Here is a 19972-nt window from a genome sequence, read left to right on the forward strand (position 1 = left end):
AGGTCACAAAGCACCTGGAGCTCGGAAGGATCTGGAAATATTCGATGGTTGGTAGGAGCGTTCAGAGCGGGCAGCGGGTTGCCCCTGGTCGGACACATGTAGCCCCCTGGCCCTAATGGATGCCGGGAGGGAGGGGTATTTAATAACAGGATTTGTATGCGAGCCGGTAGTCGGGAGCCAGGGATGAGCAGGCAGCGAGCAGTAGACGGCGCGCTAAACAGATGCTTACAATAGAAGAAGACATATGAAATCAGATGTAGTCTGTATTAATATCCATGGGCGCATACACCACAGCCGCGCTCTCAAACGCTCCGCCGCCTCCTCTGACTCCGCACCAACACAAATACATTTTTATGAGACTTTTTAGGCGGTCGGCACATGAGATGTGACAGAAGAGACAATGTCGCTGTCATGTTCACTTTGTCGAGGGCACTTTCGTCCCGGATTATGAACAGCGGTGCTACGGTGGGCTGAGGGGGAGAAATTGAATTTGGTTCTCTTTAATGCTCCTTGATTTGGCAGATGGCTGGATGTGCTGAAATGAGAAGGGGAGAGGGGGGCCCCTACAGAAGCAACAAGCCTGCCTGGGCTAGCAGATGCCAGGTCCGGCTACCTGACTGCGGATTTCATTCCTCACCGCTGGAGCTTTGTCTGTCCATTCAGACCACCGCAGACTCCAACATCCGAGCTGGAGAGGCAAAACAGCAGCCTGCAGACACCAATAGACAGTGCAGCTAAGCTGGAGCTAGATGAGGCCTGCAGTGCAAAGTATGGAGGAGCAGAGCCGTAACCAGGCAGGAGGGGGGATTCTGGACTGTTTCAGACTTCTTCAATAGACAATCTAGCTGAGCTAGTCACTGATCATATGTTCACCCTGATGTAGCAGAGCTGCAGCTGCGGAGGGCTGAAATAGCCGGTTAATAAGCTTTCAGACCACCTCGGACTCCATTACCCGACCACAGATGAACACCCAGAGAGGCCTTTTCTTTTTTGGCAGTTTTTCTCTGCTCCATGAGGCCGCTGTGACCAGGGACTCCTTAGTTGCACTGTGTACAAGAAATGAAATGAATGTCCTGTCTTGTAGAGGCCACAATGTATTTCCTCTGTGCTTTACACTGCATCTCTGCTTGTTCATATTGGCTCCTGTGTATAAGCATAAGCTCAGCAGAAAATCTGCAGATTGAGCGCTGAGGACAGAACAATTATAATCTACAAGCAACTGGACCACCCACGAGGATAACTGCTGCTCATGGGCCTGGGGAGGAGCCTCACTAATGGGGAGGAGCCTCACTAATGGGGAGGAGCCTGCTGAGCAGCCCTTAACTACATTTATGGTATATACTGGAACCGGATTCTTAGAACAACTAGCTCATGAAGGTTTACCTATAGTCCAGTCCAGTCAGGGGTGTTGTAGAGTGCTAGCTCTGTGGCTCAGTTACTACAATCTGCAGGAAGATAGGGCTGTTCCTGCTGCGGATGGCGCTAATGTTTGTGTTACAGCAATGATGATTTTATTTTGTAATAATGATTATGTCATGTGTTTGGGGGGTCCGCAGTACATCAGGCGGCCGCCCGTTATTGCTCTGTGACACCGCCGTCTGATGCCGTTAACATGGTTCAGTGGTGAAGCGTTAGCGGGTACAATAACATGTGATATATAATCGGCCCCAATATCCGCTACGTCTATAAAAGCTGTCGATGGAAGGTGCCATCTATCCCGACCAGCCCCACCAGTCAGTCGCAGCAGTGATCTGATGGGTTGCTATGGGGGCAATAAGTGGAACTCTTGCTCTGAACTATCACTCCCAGCATCCCCCTTAGTGCGTAGTATCACGGTCACTACAACCACAGGTCATAATCGTGGGTTTGTGATTGTAGTGATAAGTGAGGGTGCTTCTCCCAGCCCAGTGGCAGTAGATTGCAGAGAATAGGGGCGCCATCTTTCTAAAATTAATATTCTACAGGATAGAAAGCGAGCTCATTCTGCATCGGCGGAGCCCCCCGTTAATCACGTCCTCGGGCAGGGCCTGGAGATAATGACCCATTTACATAGTAATAGCCCATCCCAGCATCCAGCGGCCCGGCTCCACGCCCCAGTGATGCACGCGGTTTAAATTATAACATGTGCACAGGAAATGAGTTAGCACGTATGATGCCCAGCGCCTGGCACGACACTTTTAATTAAGGTGATTTACACCGAGTTATCCTTTGAAAATAAAAACCGCTGCCCAGCGTACTAATAAAATATGATAATTACCGCCGGCCCTTTTTTCCCCCCATAACTTAGCGTTTGTTTTAATCTGTTTGGGGAATTAGTCGCCAGTTTATTAGAGGAGACGACTTCCCTTCTGCGTTTTTTAATCTCTGCTGTTTTTACCTGTAATTAACAGCTGCCCAAAGAATTGCAGAGCTGGCATCGGATAATGAACCGTTCAGGACAATTTACTGGGAGCGGCTGCGGCCTGAACCAGACACAGTCCTAACTCTATCTGCACCCGGGAAAGCTGCATGGCTTGTAAGAAACACCTTAGAAAAGCTGGGTGACGGCCCCGTTGGTGTTCCTGCTGCTGTACTGGTTGTCGCCCAGCTTTCCCATGAATCTACTGTATATAGCACAGACATGTGGTTGGCTCATCTTTTCACAGGGATAAGGGTCTGCCCTTCATCTTCCTCCTCAGCGACAAGAAGCAGGTTCTTCCCTGTGTGATTGATAAGGCCGAGGCAGCGGGAGGGACACGCATCACACCAGACACCGTCCGCTCCTGCCCTGATGGCAAATCGATCATCCTAATGGTCTGATGGATGTACAGGTGACTTCCCATGAGGGGCCACAGGCTGTACAACAGAGGGGCCACTCACAGACAATATGCATAAGCCTGGAAAGGCTGACCATTACATCTGATTATCCTGCAGCACTATAGCAATACGTCTGTACTACGTGTACACGGATTACTAGAGCGTCGCACCGGATTCATCTCCTCATTTATAGCCTTCGACGCTTCCAGGCTCCCTTACCGGGTTAGCGCCTGCAGCGCTGTCCATCCTAAGCAGAGTGTTTCATGAATAGAACTCCAGAACTGCAGTTAAGATTGACACTTAGAAACGTGCAAGGAAATTGTGTCAGTCATCAGGTGAATTCACACGCAGCGGAGCCGTACATTTGTACATTTTGCACACGTGAAGAGCTACTCAGATGAATGGGACGGTCACAGAGATTTCTACAAAATCTGCCGGGTGTAAATTCACCCATACATGGCACAATCTCACCGAATATTTTTTATTTTTTTTAATATTCCTTCCTCCAACCCAACATAAGACACCACATATTGCAGCGGTATAGCGGTAGGATTTTCTGGGTGACCCGGCGCAGGGTGGCACCTGAAGAGGTGAGGCTACAATATGACTGGGAGGATCAGGGAGCTAATGCCCTACATAATTGACCCCTTCCCCATGTTACTTGCAGCATTTCTCAGATTTATAGTTAGATGTTTCCAAGACAGCACCGACTGGCGCCAAAGCGCGGGCGCTCCTCATCATCTGCCGCTGACAAATCGCCTTGGCATTCTTTATTGGATGCCTCTTTTTGAGAAGCCTGTGTTCGAATTCATATAATTCAATTATAACATAATAATAAAAAAAAACATAGAAAATTGAGGAATCCACTTAACGTCAGGCGCCGCTGCCATTTCAATCCATAACTGGCGCAAATGATGTTAAAGCAATTTGTTGTTACACGTCGTGTTAGCGGGAGATCGGTGCGGCTGATACAATGCGGCCATTACACGCGCAGGAGGCTATTTATCAAGAGGCACAAATGGCTAATAAAAGACTATAAGATTATTTGTTTCATGCCGGGCCTTATTATGTCAATGTATCAGCGGCCTCTGCTGTGCTCGCTAAATGATTGGAACACGAAAGCGCAAATGAATCCGCTTCCCTGCTCCGCGGTGTGCACTGGATGGAGATATCCTGCCATTCACTGCGCCTTAAATATTATTTACATATAACCCCCCCCCCCCATATCATAGAAAGCGAGGCGTGTAGGGGTGTGGGCACTCCGTGTGCTGCCGTATTCTGGAGGTATGCTCCCCCGTAAGGGGACGTTCAGATGTGGCGGATCTATTGCCGACATTTCCATTCATCTGAATGTGGTGCACAGATTTATATATATCGGCTCTGGGGGGTGCACAGCTGATTGTGGGGAATCTACAATATAACGCCTGGACGGATGTAAGGCTCATTATTGATCGCACGGTGTATGGCCGCCTTTACTGCACGTCTTAGACCTTTTATTTTGTGCCTCCACCGCGGTAACCTGTGCGTCCGATTTCACCAGACGCCTCAAATCAACCAGCAGCAAAAAAAATATATATATTGATTCCGGTATCAAATCTGATGAAATAATTCTTGTGAAGAGATTGTGGCGTAAATCCCAAGGAACTGTAAAACGTTTATGGAACAGGAGGTTCTGAACAAGTTTTCCATTCTCCTCCCCGAGTGGCCGCGGCCTTGAGACGCGTCGTTTTAGTAGACGAGACGCCGGGATATAGGGAGTTATCGGCCTGATCTGCCTGGTTTACAGGAGGCCCACGCGGGGATTAAGCTAAGTCGCACTGAAAATCTGCCCAAGCCTCAGCAAACTGAAGGTGTAATGAGGCTTCTTGTAGAGAAATCTCCGGATGGAGGAAGATCTCGGCTCCAGATCTCAAGGTTCAAACACATCTTGATCTGCCTGGAGCGGAGCGCGGGGTGACAGCTGTCACCTCACCTGTCCTCGGCTGCCGGGCCGCCCGCTCGCTGCCTCGTTATCACATGATAAGTGTGCAGGTTCTTGAGCTGCCGGGATGGTGTTAATAAAGACGAGTTGTGTCTACAGAGGGCCTGGAAATCGGGAAAAATCCAAATTATGATCTGATTCTATAATGACCTGACCCTGAAGTCACGGAGAAGCAGCTGCAGGATCTAACAAGCACAATGGAGCACATTTATGTAGAATGATGCAATTTTTACCAGACATGCGCCAAATCTGCAAAAGGTTGCAAGGTCATTGCATAAATCTGAGTGCACCAGCCGAAAACCGTAAAGATTACAAGGCACAATGGTCACCAGCTCTGATCAGTCACGGGAAGTTACACGCTTTATAAATGTGGTGTACGCCAGAAACAAAAGCAGAAAATCCGCCCTGAGACCTCGGAGCAGTCTTGCCTATTGGTTTTACATTTTTAATAAATGCAGGTTGACTGCCACTAATAGCCACCATTACTGTTGTCACAGAAAGGTCCAATTCTCCTTCTGCATTGTCGGTCTTTACTGCGCTCCTAGTATTCTATTCATAACCCAGGATGAACACATCCTTCCTAAATAAGCGAGTGCTACAGTGCAAGAAATTGGATGTGTCTTGTGGTGGCAGAAATCTTACCCAATATTGTTATTGAAAATGGATTTCAGCAGAGGTTTAGAAAATCCTTCCCCTTTAGTAAGAGTCTCCGTCACATTTCCATATTAGACTGTAAGTTCTTGCGTTCCTAATCCGCCTTTTAGTATCGGTGTCACATAATATCACACATGTTGAAACGGAAGGTATAATGTACGAATTATTACAATATTGCGTAGAATACACATGACAGAATTCCCGTATTTTCAGGGGACAGGTAAGTCCTCAGGCAGAATTAACCTACACACTCTTCAACCTGTGAATGCCTGCAGCAGTGATGGGGTTAATTGTCTGTGCTCTGTGTCCGCTCGCCGTTGAATTTATGCCCCGTGGTGTCACCAGCGTCCCAGCTTGTCAGCGCGGTCCTTATTAGCTTTCATGTACTCCCCCCTTAAATTATAGAGGACAGAACTGGTGGCATCTTAAATATGTCTCACTCTTCCTTTCTCCCCTGCATCATCCAAATGCACCCATTACCCTCGCCGTCACGATGCACGGGGGATGGAGCACGGAAAGGGTCGCCAGCAGAAATGCAGCTAAATTTATCACGCACCCAATTACAACGTTAATTGGCAAGCCCCAAAAATCAATTAATTCGCAAATTTTTTCAATTAAAAATTGATATAAATCATAAGGATCTTATTAAGTAAAGGCCAAGACAGTCAACATTTTTTTTTCTTGAAGGCTTCTGAAAATTTCTAAAATATAAAATGCAGCATTGCAAGGGTCTAATGCCCTTGAGTGTCTTTGTAGGAGAAGGGGGGATGTCATCAGCAGGACTGGGCTGAAGACAGATAAAAAAATATCGAGCGGCCGGCCGGACTGCCTTGTCTCTGTATTGATCAGGTGGGATTTTAACTTGCTGTGCAGATCCACAGTGTCAGCAAGTGCCAAGGGGCATTTTAGAAGCAGTCAACTTGGAGGTGTCACTTTGACATAAAAGGGTTGGGAAGTAACACAGTGAAATCAGAGGCGAATACTTAACGCAGCGTCATCTGATGGAGGAAACACATGAGGCAGGAGACGGCGGATGAGAGGGCAGCCAGGCAGTGATATGAGCGGGGCTTCCGGGGAAGGGGAGATCAATGTGGGCCCTCAGGGACCAGCTGTGATCAGTGTGGCTCCCAGAGAACAAGGAAGAAGAGATCAGCGTGGCTCTCGGGGACCAGGGAAGAAGAGATCAGTGTGGCCCTAAGGGAACAAGGAAGAAGAGATCAGTGTGGCTCCAAGGGACCAGGGAAGAAGAGATCAGTGTGGCCCCAAGGGAACAAGGAAGAAGAGATCAGTGTGGCCCCAAGGGAACAAGGAAGAGGAGATCAGTGTGGCTCCAAGGGACCAGGGAAGAAGAGATCAGTGTGGCTCCCAGGGAAGAAGAGATCAGTGTGGCTCCCAGGGAAGAAGAGATCAGTGTGGCTCCCAGGGACCAGGGAAGAAGAGATCAGCGTGGCTCTCGGGGGCCAAGATGGAAGAAATCAGTGTGGCTCCAAGGGACTGTGGAAGAGATCAGTGTGGCTCCCAGGGACCAGGGAAGAAGAGATCAGTGTGGCTCCCAGGGAAGAAGAGATCAGTGTGGCTCCCAGGGACCAGGGAAGAAGAGATCAGTGTGGCTCCCAGGGACCAGGGAAGAAGAGATCAGTGTGGCTCCCAGGGAAGAAGAGATCAGTGTGGCTCCCAGGGAAGAAGAGATCAGTGTGGCTCCCAGGGAAGAAGAGATCAGTGTGGCTCCCAGGGAAGAAGAGATCAGTGTGGCTCCCAGGGACCAGGGAAGAAGAGATCAGTGTGGCTCCAAGGGACCAGGGAAGAAGAGATCAGTGTGGCTCCCAGGGACCAGGGAAGAAGAGATCAGTGTGGCTCCAAGGGACCAGGGAAGAAGAGATCAGTGTGGCTCCCAGGGACCAGGGAAGAAGAGATCAGTGTGGCTCCCAGGGACCAGGGAAGAAGAGATCAGTGTGGCTCCAAGGGACCAGGGAAGAAGAGATCAGTGTGGCTCCCAGGGAAGAAGAGATCAGTGTGGCTCCCAGGGAAGAAGAGATCAGTGTGGCTCCCAGGGAAGAAGAGATCAGTGTGGCTCCCAGGGAAGAAGAGATCAGTGTGGCTCCCAGGGACCAGGGAAGAAGAGATCAGTGTGGCTCCAAGGGACCAGGGAAGAAGAGATCAGTGTGGCTCCCAGGGAAGAAGAGATCAGTGTGGCTCCCAGGGACCAGGGAAGAAGAGATCAGTGTGGCTCCCAGGGAAGAAGAGATCAGTGTGGCTCCCAGGGACCAGGGAAGAAGAGATCAGTGTGGCTCCCAGGGACCAGGGAAGAAGAGATCAGCGTGGCTCTAAGGGACTGTGGAAGAAGAGATCAGCGTGGCTCTAAGGGACGAGGGAAGAAGAGATCAGCGTGGCTCCAAGGGACCAGGGAAGAAGAGATCAGTGTGGCTCCCAGGGAAGAAGAGATCAGTGTGGCTCCCAGGGAAGAAGAGATCAGTGTGGCTCCAAGGGAACAAGGAAGAAGAGATCAGTGTGGCTCCCAGGGAAGAAGAGATCAGTGTGGCTCCCAGGGAAGAAGAGATCAGTGTGGCTCCAAGGGACCAGGGAAGAAGAGATCAGTGTGGGCTTCTAGAGGAAGTTGAAGTCAATGCAGGTTCCCAGGAACTGAATATGAGGAAACTGGAGTGGGCCCCCGGGGGTCAAGCAGAAAGAGAATTGTCTGTGGTCTCTAGGGCCATGAAAGGCTATATCAGTGCATTTCCATGCTCCTAGGAAGAGGAGATCAGCATGGTGGCTCTGTCGTGGCACTCTTGCTTTGTCATATTCAGACCCAGGACCGAACTACTCCAAAGGGCAAACTTGCATGGAGTTGGTATGTTCTTTTCATGTTTCCTCCCAGATTCCAAAGAAAAAGAAACAACTAATGGGTTAATTTGAAATTTAGATTGTGAGCCCCAATGGAGACTGTGACTGATGTCTGTACAGCTCCACATAAATGAATAGTAATAAGTATTAGCCTGCCGGCCCATGAGCTGCCCTTTCTCCATTGATTCTGCTTGTGGTGACATGAGTGTATCTGCAGCGGTCACTGCGTCTGACCGGATTACTGCTGTCATTACACACATTGTGGATTTCTCCTCTGAAGCTTTGCCTATGGGAGGTTCTCCAGTCATGGCCAAGGTCTATGGCCAATCTGCCCCTGGCCATAGGTTACAAGGATTGGGGTTTGTCGCCCCCTAGGCCAGACTTCCCCTTTGACATGAAGCTTTCCAATACACCTCCCTTCCCTGTTTTTTAGGACATGCGGTGTATGAGGAGACTTTACTGCACGTGTTCACCTGGTTCTTCTCTCCAATTTATTTGCGGATGGAAAAAAAGTAAAGAATAAAGCAAAAAAGAATGAAGACTATTAGTATAATTGCCCATAATGTATCAGTCAGGGTTCCTGGGCCGCACTTCACTTTCTCTCCACTAGATGGCAGATACATCGGCGCTATAAGATGTATGAGAGGAGCAGCGTATTCCTGGACCATGAGGTGACCGCACACCGTACAGACACGCCACCTATTATAAGAGGGGTACAATCTGTGCTTATAAAACCTAGATTAAGAATGGGGCCCATTAACCCTACAGGCGCAGAGACTTGGAGCGCACAGCTGACGCTCATGGATATTTTTTATATTTCTCCCTTTCAGATCTGACCCACCAGCAGCTGCTATATTTCTGGTGAAATGGATTCCAATGGGAAACTGTTCGGGGGATACGGTTTTAGCTCATTGCTTTTACTGGGGTGAGACGTATCCGTGCTGAATGTTCCAGTCTGAACCCAGTCCTACCTTACAAGTGGTCGGTTTACCTTACCCAAAGCCAAGCAGCTAAAGGAAGAAGGCATGAATTACGATGAAGATCTGGCAGTAATGGGTCTGGAGCCAGCTCTTCCTGCTCGTGCCGGGCCCTGAAGATTCATGGCCTGTGCCGCTGTAGAGCCAAGAGTTTTCTGGCGGCTCCGTCAGGTTCAGGTGCTTCCTCTGCCACTCAGCGATGTGAAGGCAGAGCTCAACCTGTGCCAGAAACCTGACGCAGCACTTTCCGCTCACAGCCCGGCCGAGGCTGACACGAGGCGCATGAGATGAGGGGTAAATAGCATTTCCAAGAACAGATGATTAAGGTGTTAAACCAAATGATCTTTCTATGGTTTAAGCACCGCCTGGGTGCGAGGAGTCCATGAGCTGGGATGTCTGTACGCTGCTAAGAGCGCCACTTTGGCCTATGTCTATAACCACAGAATTACAGCATTAAAGAGAGAAGGTGATGTCAGGAAGGCACCGGGCGTTATCGCAGCGCGGCGGTTCACATCACGTAAAGGCTGACACCTTGTAATACACCTGCCCCCTGTGTACTTGCCATGTGAAAATTAAAATCTTCTTTATTTACAACATTAAGAATTCACAGGTAAAGTGAGTACAAATTACGCGTTTCGTACGTGTTATGATTAATGTCCATTGAAATGCGTCACTTGTGCTCACTACCGTTACCTGTAAATATTAATGTTCTAAATAAAGGAGCAGAAGATTTAAATTTTCATTCCAGTGGTGTTGGATTGTGTTCTGCATTGATTCTGGGGTGGATTCTGTGCACCTGGAACATCCCATGGCCGGATATCTGCTGATAGTACTACTCCATACTGGGCATGTAGCCTCCGTGACCTTAGTGGTGTAACGTGCGCCATATTCCTCATTGTGGTGCACCTGGAACATCCCATGGCCGGATATCTGCTGAGTGTACTACTCCATACTGGGCATGTAGCCTCCGTGACCTTAGTGGCCTAACGTGCGCCATATTCCTCATTGTGGTGCACCTGGAACATCCCATGGCCGGATATCTGCTGATAGTACTACTCCATACTGGGCATGTAGCCTCCGTGACCTTAGTGGTGTAATGTGCGCCATATTCCTCATTGTGGTGCACCTGGAACATCCCATGGCCGGATATCTGCTGATAGTACTACTCCATACTGGGCATGGAGCCTCCGTGACCTTAGTGGTGTAACGTGCGCCATATTCCTCATTGTGGTGCACCTGGAACATCCCATGGCCGGATATCTGCTGATAGTACTACTCCATACTGGGCATGGAGCCTCCGTGACCTTAGTGGTGTAACGTGCGCCATATTCCTCATTGTGGTGCACCTGGAACATCCCATGGCCGGATATCTGCTGATAGTACTACTCCATACTGGGCATGTAGCCTCCGTGACCTTAGTGGTGTAACGTGCGCCATATTCCTCATTGTGGTGCACCTGGAACATCCCATGGCCGGATATCTGCTGATAGTACTACTCCATACTGGGCATGTAGCCTCCGTGACCTTAGTGGTGTAACGTGCGCCATATTCCTCATTGTGGTGCACCTGGAACATCCCATGGCCGGATATCTGCTGATAGTACTACTCCATACTGGGCATGGAGCCTCCGTGACCTTAGTGGTGTAACGTGCGCCATATTCCTCATTGTGGTGCACCTGGAACATCCCATGGCCGGATATCTGCTGATAGTACTACTCCATACTGGGCATGTAGCCTCCGTGACCTTAGTGGTGTAATGTGCGCCATATTCCTCATTGTGGTGCACCTGGAACATCCCATGGCCGGATATCTGCTGATAGTACTACTCCATACTGGGCATGTAGCCTCCGTGACCTTAGTGGTGTAACGTGCGCCATATTCCTCATTGTGGTGCACCTGGAACATCCCATGGCCGGATATCTGCTGATAGTACTACTCTATACTGGGCATGTAGCCTCCGTGACCTTAGTGGTGTAACGTGCGCCATATTCCTCATTGTGGTGCACCTGGAACATCCCATGGCCGGATATCTGCTGATAGTACTACTCCATACTGGGCATGGAGCCTCCGTGACCTTAGTGGTGTAACGTGCGCCATATTCCTCATTGTGGTGCACCTGGAACATCCCATGGCCGGATATCTGCTGATAGTACTACTCCATACTGGGCATGTAGCCTCCGTGACCTTAGTGGTGTAATGTGCGCCATATTCCTCATTGTGGTGCACCTGGAACATCCCATGGCCGGATATCTGCTGATAGTACTACTCCATACTGGGCATGTAGCCTCCGTGACCTTAGTGGTGTAACGTGCGCCATATTCCTCATTGTGGTGCACCTGGAACATCCCATGGCCGGATATCTGCTGATAGTACTACTCCATACTGGGCATGGAGCCTCCGTGACCTTAGTGGTGTAACGTGCGCCATATTCCTCATTGTGGTGCACCTGGAACATCCCATGGCCGGATATCTGCTGATAGTACTACTCCATACTGGGCATGTAGCCTCCGTGACCTTAGTGGTGTAATGTGCGCCATATTCCTCATTGTGGTGCACCTGGAACATCCCATGGCCGGATATCTGCTGATAGTACTACTCCATACTGGGCATGTAGCCTCCGTGACCTTAGTGGTGTAACGTGCGCCATATTCCTCATTGTGGTGCACCTGGAACATCCCATGGCCGGATATCTGCTGATAGTACTACTCCATACTGGGCATGTAGCCTCCGTGACCTTAGTGGTGTAATGTGCGCCATATTCCTCATTGTGGTGCACCTGGAACATCCCATGGCCGGATATCTGCTGATAGTACTACTCCATACTGGGCATGTAGCCTCCGTGACCTTAGTGGTGTAACGTGCGCCATATTCCTCATTGTGGTGCACCTGGAACATCCCATGGCCGGATATCTGCTGAGTGTACTACTCCATACTGGGCATGTAGCCTCCGTGACCTTAGTGGTGTAACGTGCGCCATATTCCTCATCGTGGTGCACCTGGAACATCCCATGGCCGGATATCTGCTGATAGTACTACTCCATACTGGGCATGTAGCCTCCGTGACCTTAGTGGTGTAACGTGCGCCATATTCCTCATTGTGGTGCACCTGGAACATCCCATGGCCGGATATCTGCTGATAGTACTACTCCATACTGGGCATGGAGCCTCCGTGACCTTAGTGGTGTAACGTGCGCCATATTCCTCATTGTGGTGCACCTGGAACATCCCATGGCCGGATATCTGCTGATAGTACTACTCCATACTGGGCATGTAGCCTCCGTGACCTTAGTGGCGTAACGTGTGCCATATTCCTCATTGTGGTGCACCTGGAACATCCCATGGCCGGATATCTGCTGATAGTACTACTCCATACTGGGCATGGAGCCTCCGTGACCTTAGTGGTGTAACGTGCGCCATATTCCTCATTGTGGTGCACCTGGTACATCCCATGGCCGGATATCTGCTGATAGTACTACTCCATACTGGGCATGGAGCCTCCGTGACCTTAGTGGTGTAACGTGCGCCATATTCCTCATTGTGGTGCACGCTACTGAACCAAACCAGGAGCGCACCCTGAATGCAGCACAAACCGATGTGCGTTTTACAAGAAGTTTCCTTCATAATTTTCGGCTACATGGCGATTAAAAAAAAAAAACCTGGTCAAATCTCAGCTCGGTTTCCATTTGTTGGATTTCTGACAACAGGTCGATCGTTTGACGCCAGGCCACCCAACAGATGTGGTCCTAGCCGTATAGGCCATGTATCTCACACGCACAGCGCCTTGGAATCCTCCAGCCCGTACACAGTAACGCACCTGGTCCAAGTAGTCGTATGATAGTTAGGGGTCCGCCGAGTGCCGGACGAGGTTTACTGATGGTGGAGATCTGAACAGGGCTTCATCTATACTAGGTCTCTGGCAGCGTCCTATGAGGACTATAAGCTGCTGGTGGTCATTTTCCCAGTGACTACAGGCCAGTCTGTGGGAATCGAGGCTTGTTCATCTGCTTTAGGTCGGGCTCTACGGCGAGTTTCCGATGATCACACTGGAGATAATATCACTGCTAACCTGCTGGAGTCCTGTGCACTGCGTTATGTGCCCGCGACGCCGGGATTTCTGCAGCCACAAAGTCTTTGGTCTATAAAATGGCCTGTGCATACGATTCCACGTGAGCCCCACAGGTTGGCGTTCACATTGATAAGCTGTGGTCTAACACAACTTCACAGGACGAGTGCCATGTCTGGATGTGCGGAGACCTTAGTGCCAGGCTTATCTCACCCGCAATAAAGGCCTAAAAGAGGGGGGGAACAAATGCCGCTAATTGTGCCGCGAGAAGTCGCCCTAAATATCAGCATTCAAATTCTGCATTGTCTGCAGCATCTACAGGGTTAAAGATTCAGCCTACAAATTTCTTTTTCTTTCCTTTTTTTTCTTCCTTCTTTTTCAATTTACATTTTTGGCTTAAAGTGGGAGCTGGGAGGAAAATAATGCAATTGGTGACACATTCTCGGCGAGCAGCTACAACGCGTTAAGCACTCCAGAATCTCATATATTCGCTCGGCCCCTGGCTACACACATCTGCCTAATGTTAGAGTTTAAATATCCTTTTCCATTTTACATGCATTCAAGTCTCATTTGAGGGAAATGAAACGGTATTATTAAAGGGAGATTTTGCACAAATGGCCTGAATTTGACATGTCAGGTTCAATGAGGCTGCTACATATGTAACAAGGAGAAGGGCTCAAAGGCGACAAACCTCTTTGGAGAGAGAGTCCCTGATTCTGAAATTAAATTTGCATGCGGCGTACCCGGCGTCCTTCACTCCCCACACGCCGGCTGTCACAGGAGACCGCTTCCCCGTGCCCTGTGCACAGTCCTGGACCCCTTACCTGTCTCTGTTTTTAATGAGATTTGGGTGATGATTCGTCTCAGGTAATTTTAACTTCAGAACAGCAGGGTAAAAGTAAAGTGCAGATGTTAATGCCGTGGACGTGTCCACGGTCTCCTCTGAGACGCTTCACACCTGCCAGATACTGATGCAGAAAATTCATTCAAATGGAATCGGTTTTCAGTTGCAGAAATTTAGTGCCAAAAAATCTGCCGTGTGTGAAGGCGCCTTTATTGTTACCTTCATATCACGTGACCTGAGAAAAGAGGAACCAGTATGAGGACTGGTGCACGCCGGACCTGGATTGTAGCTTATGGCGGCGCACAGGTTTATTCCTCATGGACTGGAGAGGATTTGCGTCGTCTTCCATGGCATGTTGTACTACGGAGGTCTACAAGAGAGGAGAATGGCCGGCTCCACGCAGATTCAGAAATCTGCAGCTAAACGATGGCTCATTAGATTGGCACACACGTTAGCCCCATTGTAATCGTTTGTTCGCACAGGACTGATGCCCAGTGGATCCTCTCATCTGGAATATCACTAGCATATTACAGTACCATAGTGGATGCTCATACACAAGCTGCCGTGCAGATATTAATGGAACATCTAAGGCTGTTTTCACACTAGCAATCTTTGCAGATCTGTCATGGATTAGCAAAAACGCTTCCATTACAATAATACAACCGCCGCATCCGTCATGAACGGATCCGGTTGTATTATGTCTTCTATAACCATGACGGATCCGTCTTGAACACCATTGAAAGTCAATGGGGGACGGATCGTTTTCGATTGTGTCGGTGAAAACGGATCCGTCCCCATTGACTTACATTGTGTGTCAGGATGGATCCGTTTGGCTCAGTTTCGTCAGATGGACACCAAAACGCTGCAGGCGGCCTCCAGAGCGGAATGGAGACTGAACTGATGGATTCTGAGCGGATCCTTTCCATTCAGAATGCATTAGGGCGAAACTGATCCGTTTTGGACACTTGTGAGAGCCCTAAACAGATCTGGCAAACGGAAACCAAAACGCCCGTGTGAGAGTAGCCTAAGGATAAATGCACACGATGCAGATTATGCAAGGTTTTTCCATGTGGATTTTTGTGCAGGAAAAAAAAAACGAAGCAATACAGAACCAGCAAAATAAATAACATTTGCCAAATCTCATGCACACTTCGCAGATTTTTTTCTGTGTGGATTTTAAAATGTCACCTTATTTATAGTGGTTTTCCCCATAGACTTCAGTGGAGTTGTTAATATAAACAGGAAATCCGTTCAAAAAAAAATGCATAAAAACTGTGATAAGTAGTGTGGATTTATGTGCGATATTTTTTCTGCATACAAATCCTCGCTGTGTGCAGGTAGCCTAAAAGGATTTTCTGAGAGTTTGATACCGATGACCTATCTTCAGGATAGGTCATCAATATCTGAGGGGTGGGGGTCCGACACCTGGGACCTCTGCTGATCAGCCGTTTGAGAAGGCAGCGGCGCTCCTGTGAGTACTGCGGACTCGTAGCTGACCAAGCACAGCGCCGTACGTTGTATAGTGGCCGTGCTTGGCATTGCACTCAGTCCCGTTCACTTCTGTGGGGCTGAGCTGCTCCCGGGCCACAAGACCGATGAACCTGACGTCGCTGGCCTAAGGAAAGCTGGAGCGTCACTGCCTTGTCAATCAGTCAGTGAACGCACCCTAAACGTGTTTTCTGTGGCAGATTTAGGCTAGGGCTACACGACGACATGTGTCGTGCGACAATCTTTATAATGATGGTCTACGGTGTCGCACTGCGACGTGTGACGACTGCAACGCGATAGTAGCAAAAAATCCATCCAAGATGAATTTTTCTGTGACTGTCGCAGTGCGACACCATAGACTATCGTTATAAAGATTGTCACGTGACACATGTCGTCGTGTAGCCCTAGCGTTAATGTGGAAATGCCGCAGGATTTTACAGTCGCGACAATTCTCATCCACACCCTGCAGAAAACCGCTAAAGCGGGAAACGCAAATAACTTGTCCTGCGCAGCAGATTTCAAATGCTCAGGATGAAACCTGCGTCACTTGGTGCGTTTTTTGCCACTGCAGAATTCTGCCCGGTCCACCCAGGACCCTTCATACCGGTGATGCAGAGCTGTGGGCCAGCTTATAGGGGGTGCTGAGAGTTGGGGTCCCCTCTATGATGTGGGCGAGGGACTCGCCATCCGCACACTGATTATTAGTCGCATCCTGAAATCTGTCAAGCAAATGGAGGCCACGTCTTGGAGTAATTTCCCCCAGAACATTGCGGCTAATCCGTAGTAATGTTATTTACCAGTGCAGTGAAATGTACACGCGTGTATACCAGTACACATAATGATTATTACTGCTTGTCCACATCCTGACGTGCGAATACCGGAACGCAGGGTGCGCCCTGCACCTCCATTAGATGTTAATGAAGCTCTCCCCAGACCATGCATGAGGCGCTGCGCGGTTAAACCTGCCCCAGTGAAAGTGACGGAGAGCCCTGGCCTTTGCTGTAGATTAGCTTCAATTGCCTCAATGCATGGAATAGATTGGATGTTATCTATCATGGCGCGGCCCGGGTCGTTATTTAATAATTAATAGAGCGTTCTTACTCTCCTGTGCCTGCTAAGCAGCTGATTGCAGCGCGCCCATCGCCCGTCCCTCGCCTTCCTAACCGTGCGCTCACTTGGAGGAGTAACCTCATCCTTTTTCATTTGTCAGCGGGATCACAATAGAAACTTGTCAGATGTATGATTTAGAGTTTTTCCTGTTTCCCATTAAACCCGAGGACTGACCCCCCTCCTGCGCCCGGCTACCTTACCGTCTTACCTCTCACAACAGCTCCCTCCGTGCCCCTCACTTCCTTGATGGCTTTCTGGAGGCCCTAATTGCTTCTCTGCATTTAAACCAGTGGGCTAATTTGCTGCGGCTCTTTATTAGGTTGGATGAGACCCAAATTACGCCATCAATTACACACACTCTGTCTGAAACGCTCATACGAGGTGTCAAAGGGGGAAAAATGAGAGAAGGGTCTTTCCATAAACTCAGACCCCTCTTATCTGCAGCCAGTGGGGCTGAGCACAGGCACCGACACCTGTGATCATCTAGTGGCTTAGATACGGGGCTCAGATTATCCGCAGTGGATCCATGCGTGTTACATGCGGAGATAGATCTCACTCTGTGCATTGTAGGCAGTGAAATCCATGGTGGAAGTCCCTGGCTGAAGGCCACACGTGGATGTGTGCGCGGAATATCCTCATTTTGGAATCTGCTGCAGGTGAAATGTTTGTGTGGATTTCGCCGTTGCAATTCAAAGGTTGAGATCTGGGGCAATCCACAAAAAAATCCACAAGTAACACATGGATTTTGGTACAGATTTTATGCGGAAACGCAGTGAAAATCTGCACAGAAATCCAAGTAGAAAATCTGCATAAACTACGCTACCCTGAGCACGTACCCCGAGTGACATCCGCACTGCAGGTCAGTGTCCGCTGCAGATTACATATCAACTGATTATATAATGGGGGGGGGGGGTGTAGTCGTACACTAGTCCGGGGAGCAAGCCCTCGTTTACTCTCTGGATTCAGTCTGGGATCCCCGTTACCTGATATTGACTTGTGTTATTTTCTCCATTTCTTGCTCCATATGTTCTTGCAGTTCCCCGGGACGCAGCAGGACCTGGCAGATGGGGCAGATCGGGGCCTGGCTGTCAAACAGGGCGACTTTCTTTTTACCTGAAGAGAGAGAAGGAAATGTGTGATTAGGATCAGACTGAAGGGTTATAACGAATGGGGCTATGATATCCACCGTCATCATGAGGCAGGGGCCATATACATCATCAGGTAAAGCAGTTCTACGCCCACAGCGTGCATTAAATAAATATATAAATATATATATATATATATATATATATATATATATATACACTGTTTGTGAATACAGTGTGGGCCCTGTGGGGCCCCGTCATGGTTGCTACTTCTGCTATATCATTGAGTACCAGATAATAGAGTACATATAATGTCTACGTAGAGGCAGTGATATACTGCGCCCCCTCATTATGCCGCAGTCAGTATACAGATGACAGGGGCAGAGATGTACAGTGATGGAAGCATGCAATAAAAATGCAAATTGCTGCTAATTAAGATGTTTATTGTAAAACAATGCTGATCTTAATGCCAACCACGTGGCAACTGACGAGGCAATACTGCGCCTAAGCAGGCCATAAATAAAAGTCAAGAGCCCCCCTCAGCAAGAAAGGATTCCCTGCAGGGGCTGACATACTGCACCCTCCGGTGTCTTCCTGTGAGTGCGCTCTCTGGAGAGGTTCAGTCTACACAATTCTACAGATACGGCCATAGATGAACATCAGCTTGATGAATCAGACCCACCTAACCCTGATGCTGCAGCGCCCCTGGTGGCAGGACTAGGAAAATGACCGCAAGGGTCTTGTAGTGACTCTTGGTGGCCTCAGTTCCCTATAGAAGAAGGCAAGTAGCTCAATGCATCATTTACTATGCCTATAGGTCTATAGCCATGTGCACTCTTCTGTAGATCGAAGAGTTATTCGTCAAACTGTGAGGGGCATCTACTTGGCTGTGATCTGCTCCCATCACAAAGAAAATTTCGCTTTTGGGACTCTAGAAAAGTTAGATGACAACTTTGTGTGGGAGCTGTGGTCGACGACATATTGGTTTGTCATCCAACTTTCCCACAGAAAAAAAATTGTCCAGTTGATATTGGAGATGACTCGAGGATATTGACCTTCCCCTTTAAAGGCAAAGAATTTTCCATCCGGATACAATACAAGGGTGGTAAGTGTAGAAGGGAGAGCACCCGGGCGGTGCGCGTAGAAGGGAGAGCGCCCGGGCGGTGCGTGTAGAAGGGAGAGCGCCGGGGCGGTGCGTGTAGAAGGGAGAGCGCCGGGGCGGTGCGTGTAGAAGGGAGAGCGCCGGGGCGGTGCGTGTAGAAGGGAGAGCGCCGGGGCGGTGCGCGTAGAAGGGAGAGCGCCGGGGCGGTGCGCGTAGAAGGGAGAGCGCCGGGGCGGTGCGCGTAGAAGGGAGAGCGCCGGGGCGGTGCGCGTAGAAGGGAGAGCGCCGGGGCGGTGCGCGTAGAAGGGAGAGCGCCCTGGCGGTGCGCGTAGAAGGGAGAGCGCCCTGGCGGTGCGCGTAGAAGGGAGAGCGCCCTGGCGGTGCGCGTAGAAGGGAGAGCGCCCTGGCGGTGCGCGTAGAAGGGAGAGCGCCCTGGCGGTGCGCGTAGAAGGGAGAGCGCCCTGGCGGTGCGCGTAGAAGGGAGAGCGCCCTGGCGGTGCGCGTAGAAGGGAGAGCGCCCGGGCGGTGCGCGTAGAAGGGAGAGCGCCCGGGCGGTGCGCGTAGAAGGGAGAGCGCCCGGGCGGTGCGCGTAGAAGGGAGAGCGCCCGGGCGGTGCGCGTAGAAGGGAGAGCGCCCTGGCGGTGCGCGTAGAAGGGAGAGCGCCCTGGCGGTGCGCGTAGAAGGGAGAGCGCCCTGGCGGTGCGCGTAGAAGGGAGAGCGCCCGGGCGGTGCGCGTAGAAGGGAGAGCGCCCGGGCGGTGCGCGTAGAAGGGAGAGCGCCGGGGCGGTGCGCGTAGAAGGGAGAGCGCGCCCGGGCGGTGCGCGTAGAAGGGAGAGCGCGCCCGGGCGGTGCGCGTAGAAGGGAGAGCGCGCCCGGGCGGTGCGCGTAGAAGGGAGAGCGCGCCCGGGCGGTGCGCGTAGAAGGGAGAGCGCGCCCGGGCGGTGCGCGTAGAAGGGAGAGCGCCTTGACTGATCACTGAAATTAATGGGGGGCATTTATCATGTGCCTAATTTATGAGGAGGCGTGCGCTA

At 50.1% G+C, this 19972-nt stretch overlaps 1 protein-coding gene across 2 annotated transcripts in view; it reads right to left on the reverse strand.

Moving 5' to 3' along the window:
• Positions 1–19972, reverse strand: part of RNF220 (ring finger protein 220) — a 215278-nt gene that overhangs the window by 57940 nt on the left and 137366 nt on the right. For both annotated transcript variants that reach the window (XM_040407387.1, XM_040407386.1), the window contains exon 2: positions 17738–17867. In XM_040407387.1, coding sequence (XP_040263321.1) covers positions 17738–17867 — 130 coding nt within the window. The remainder of the gene's footprint in view (positions 1–17737; positions 17868–19972) is intronic.

The sequence above is a fragment of the Bufo bufo genome, chromosome 9 (genome assembly GCF_905171765.1).
Source record: "Bufo bufo chromosome 9, aBufBuf1.1, whole genome shotgun sequence".
Classification (NCBI taxonomy): domain Eukaryota; kingdom Metazoa; phylum Chordata; class Amphibia; order Anura; family Bufonidae; genus Bufo; species Bufo bufo.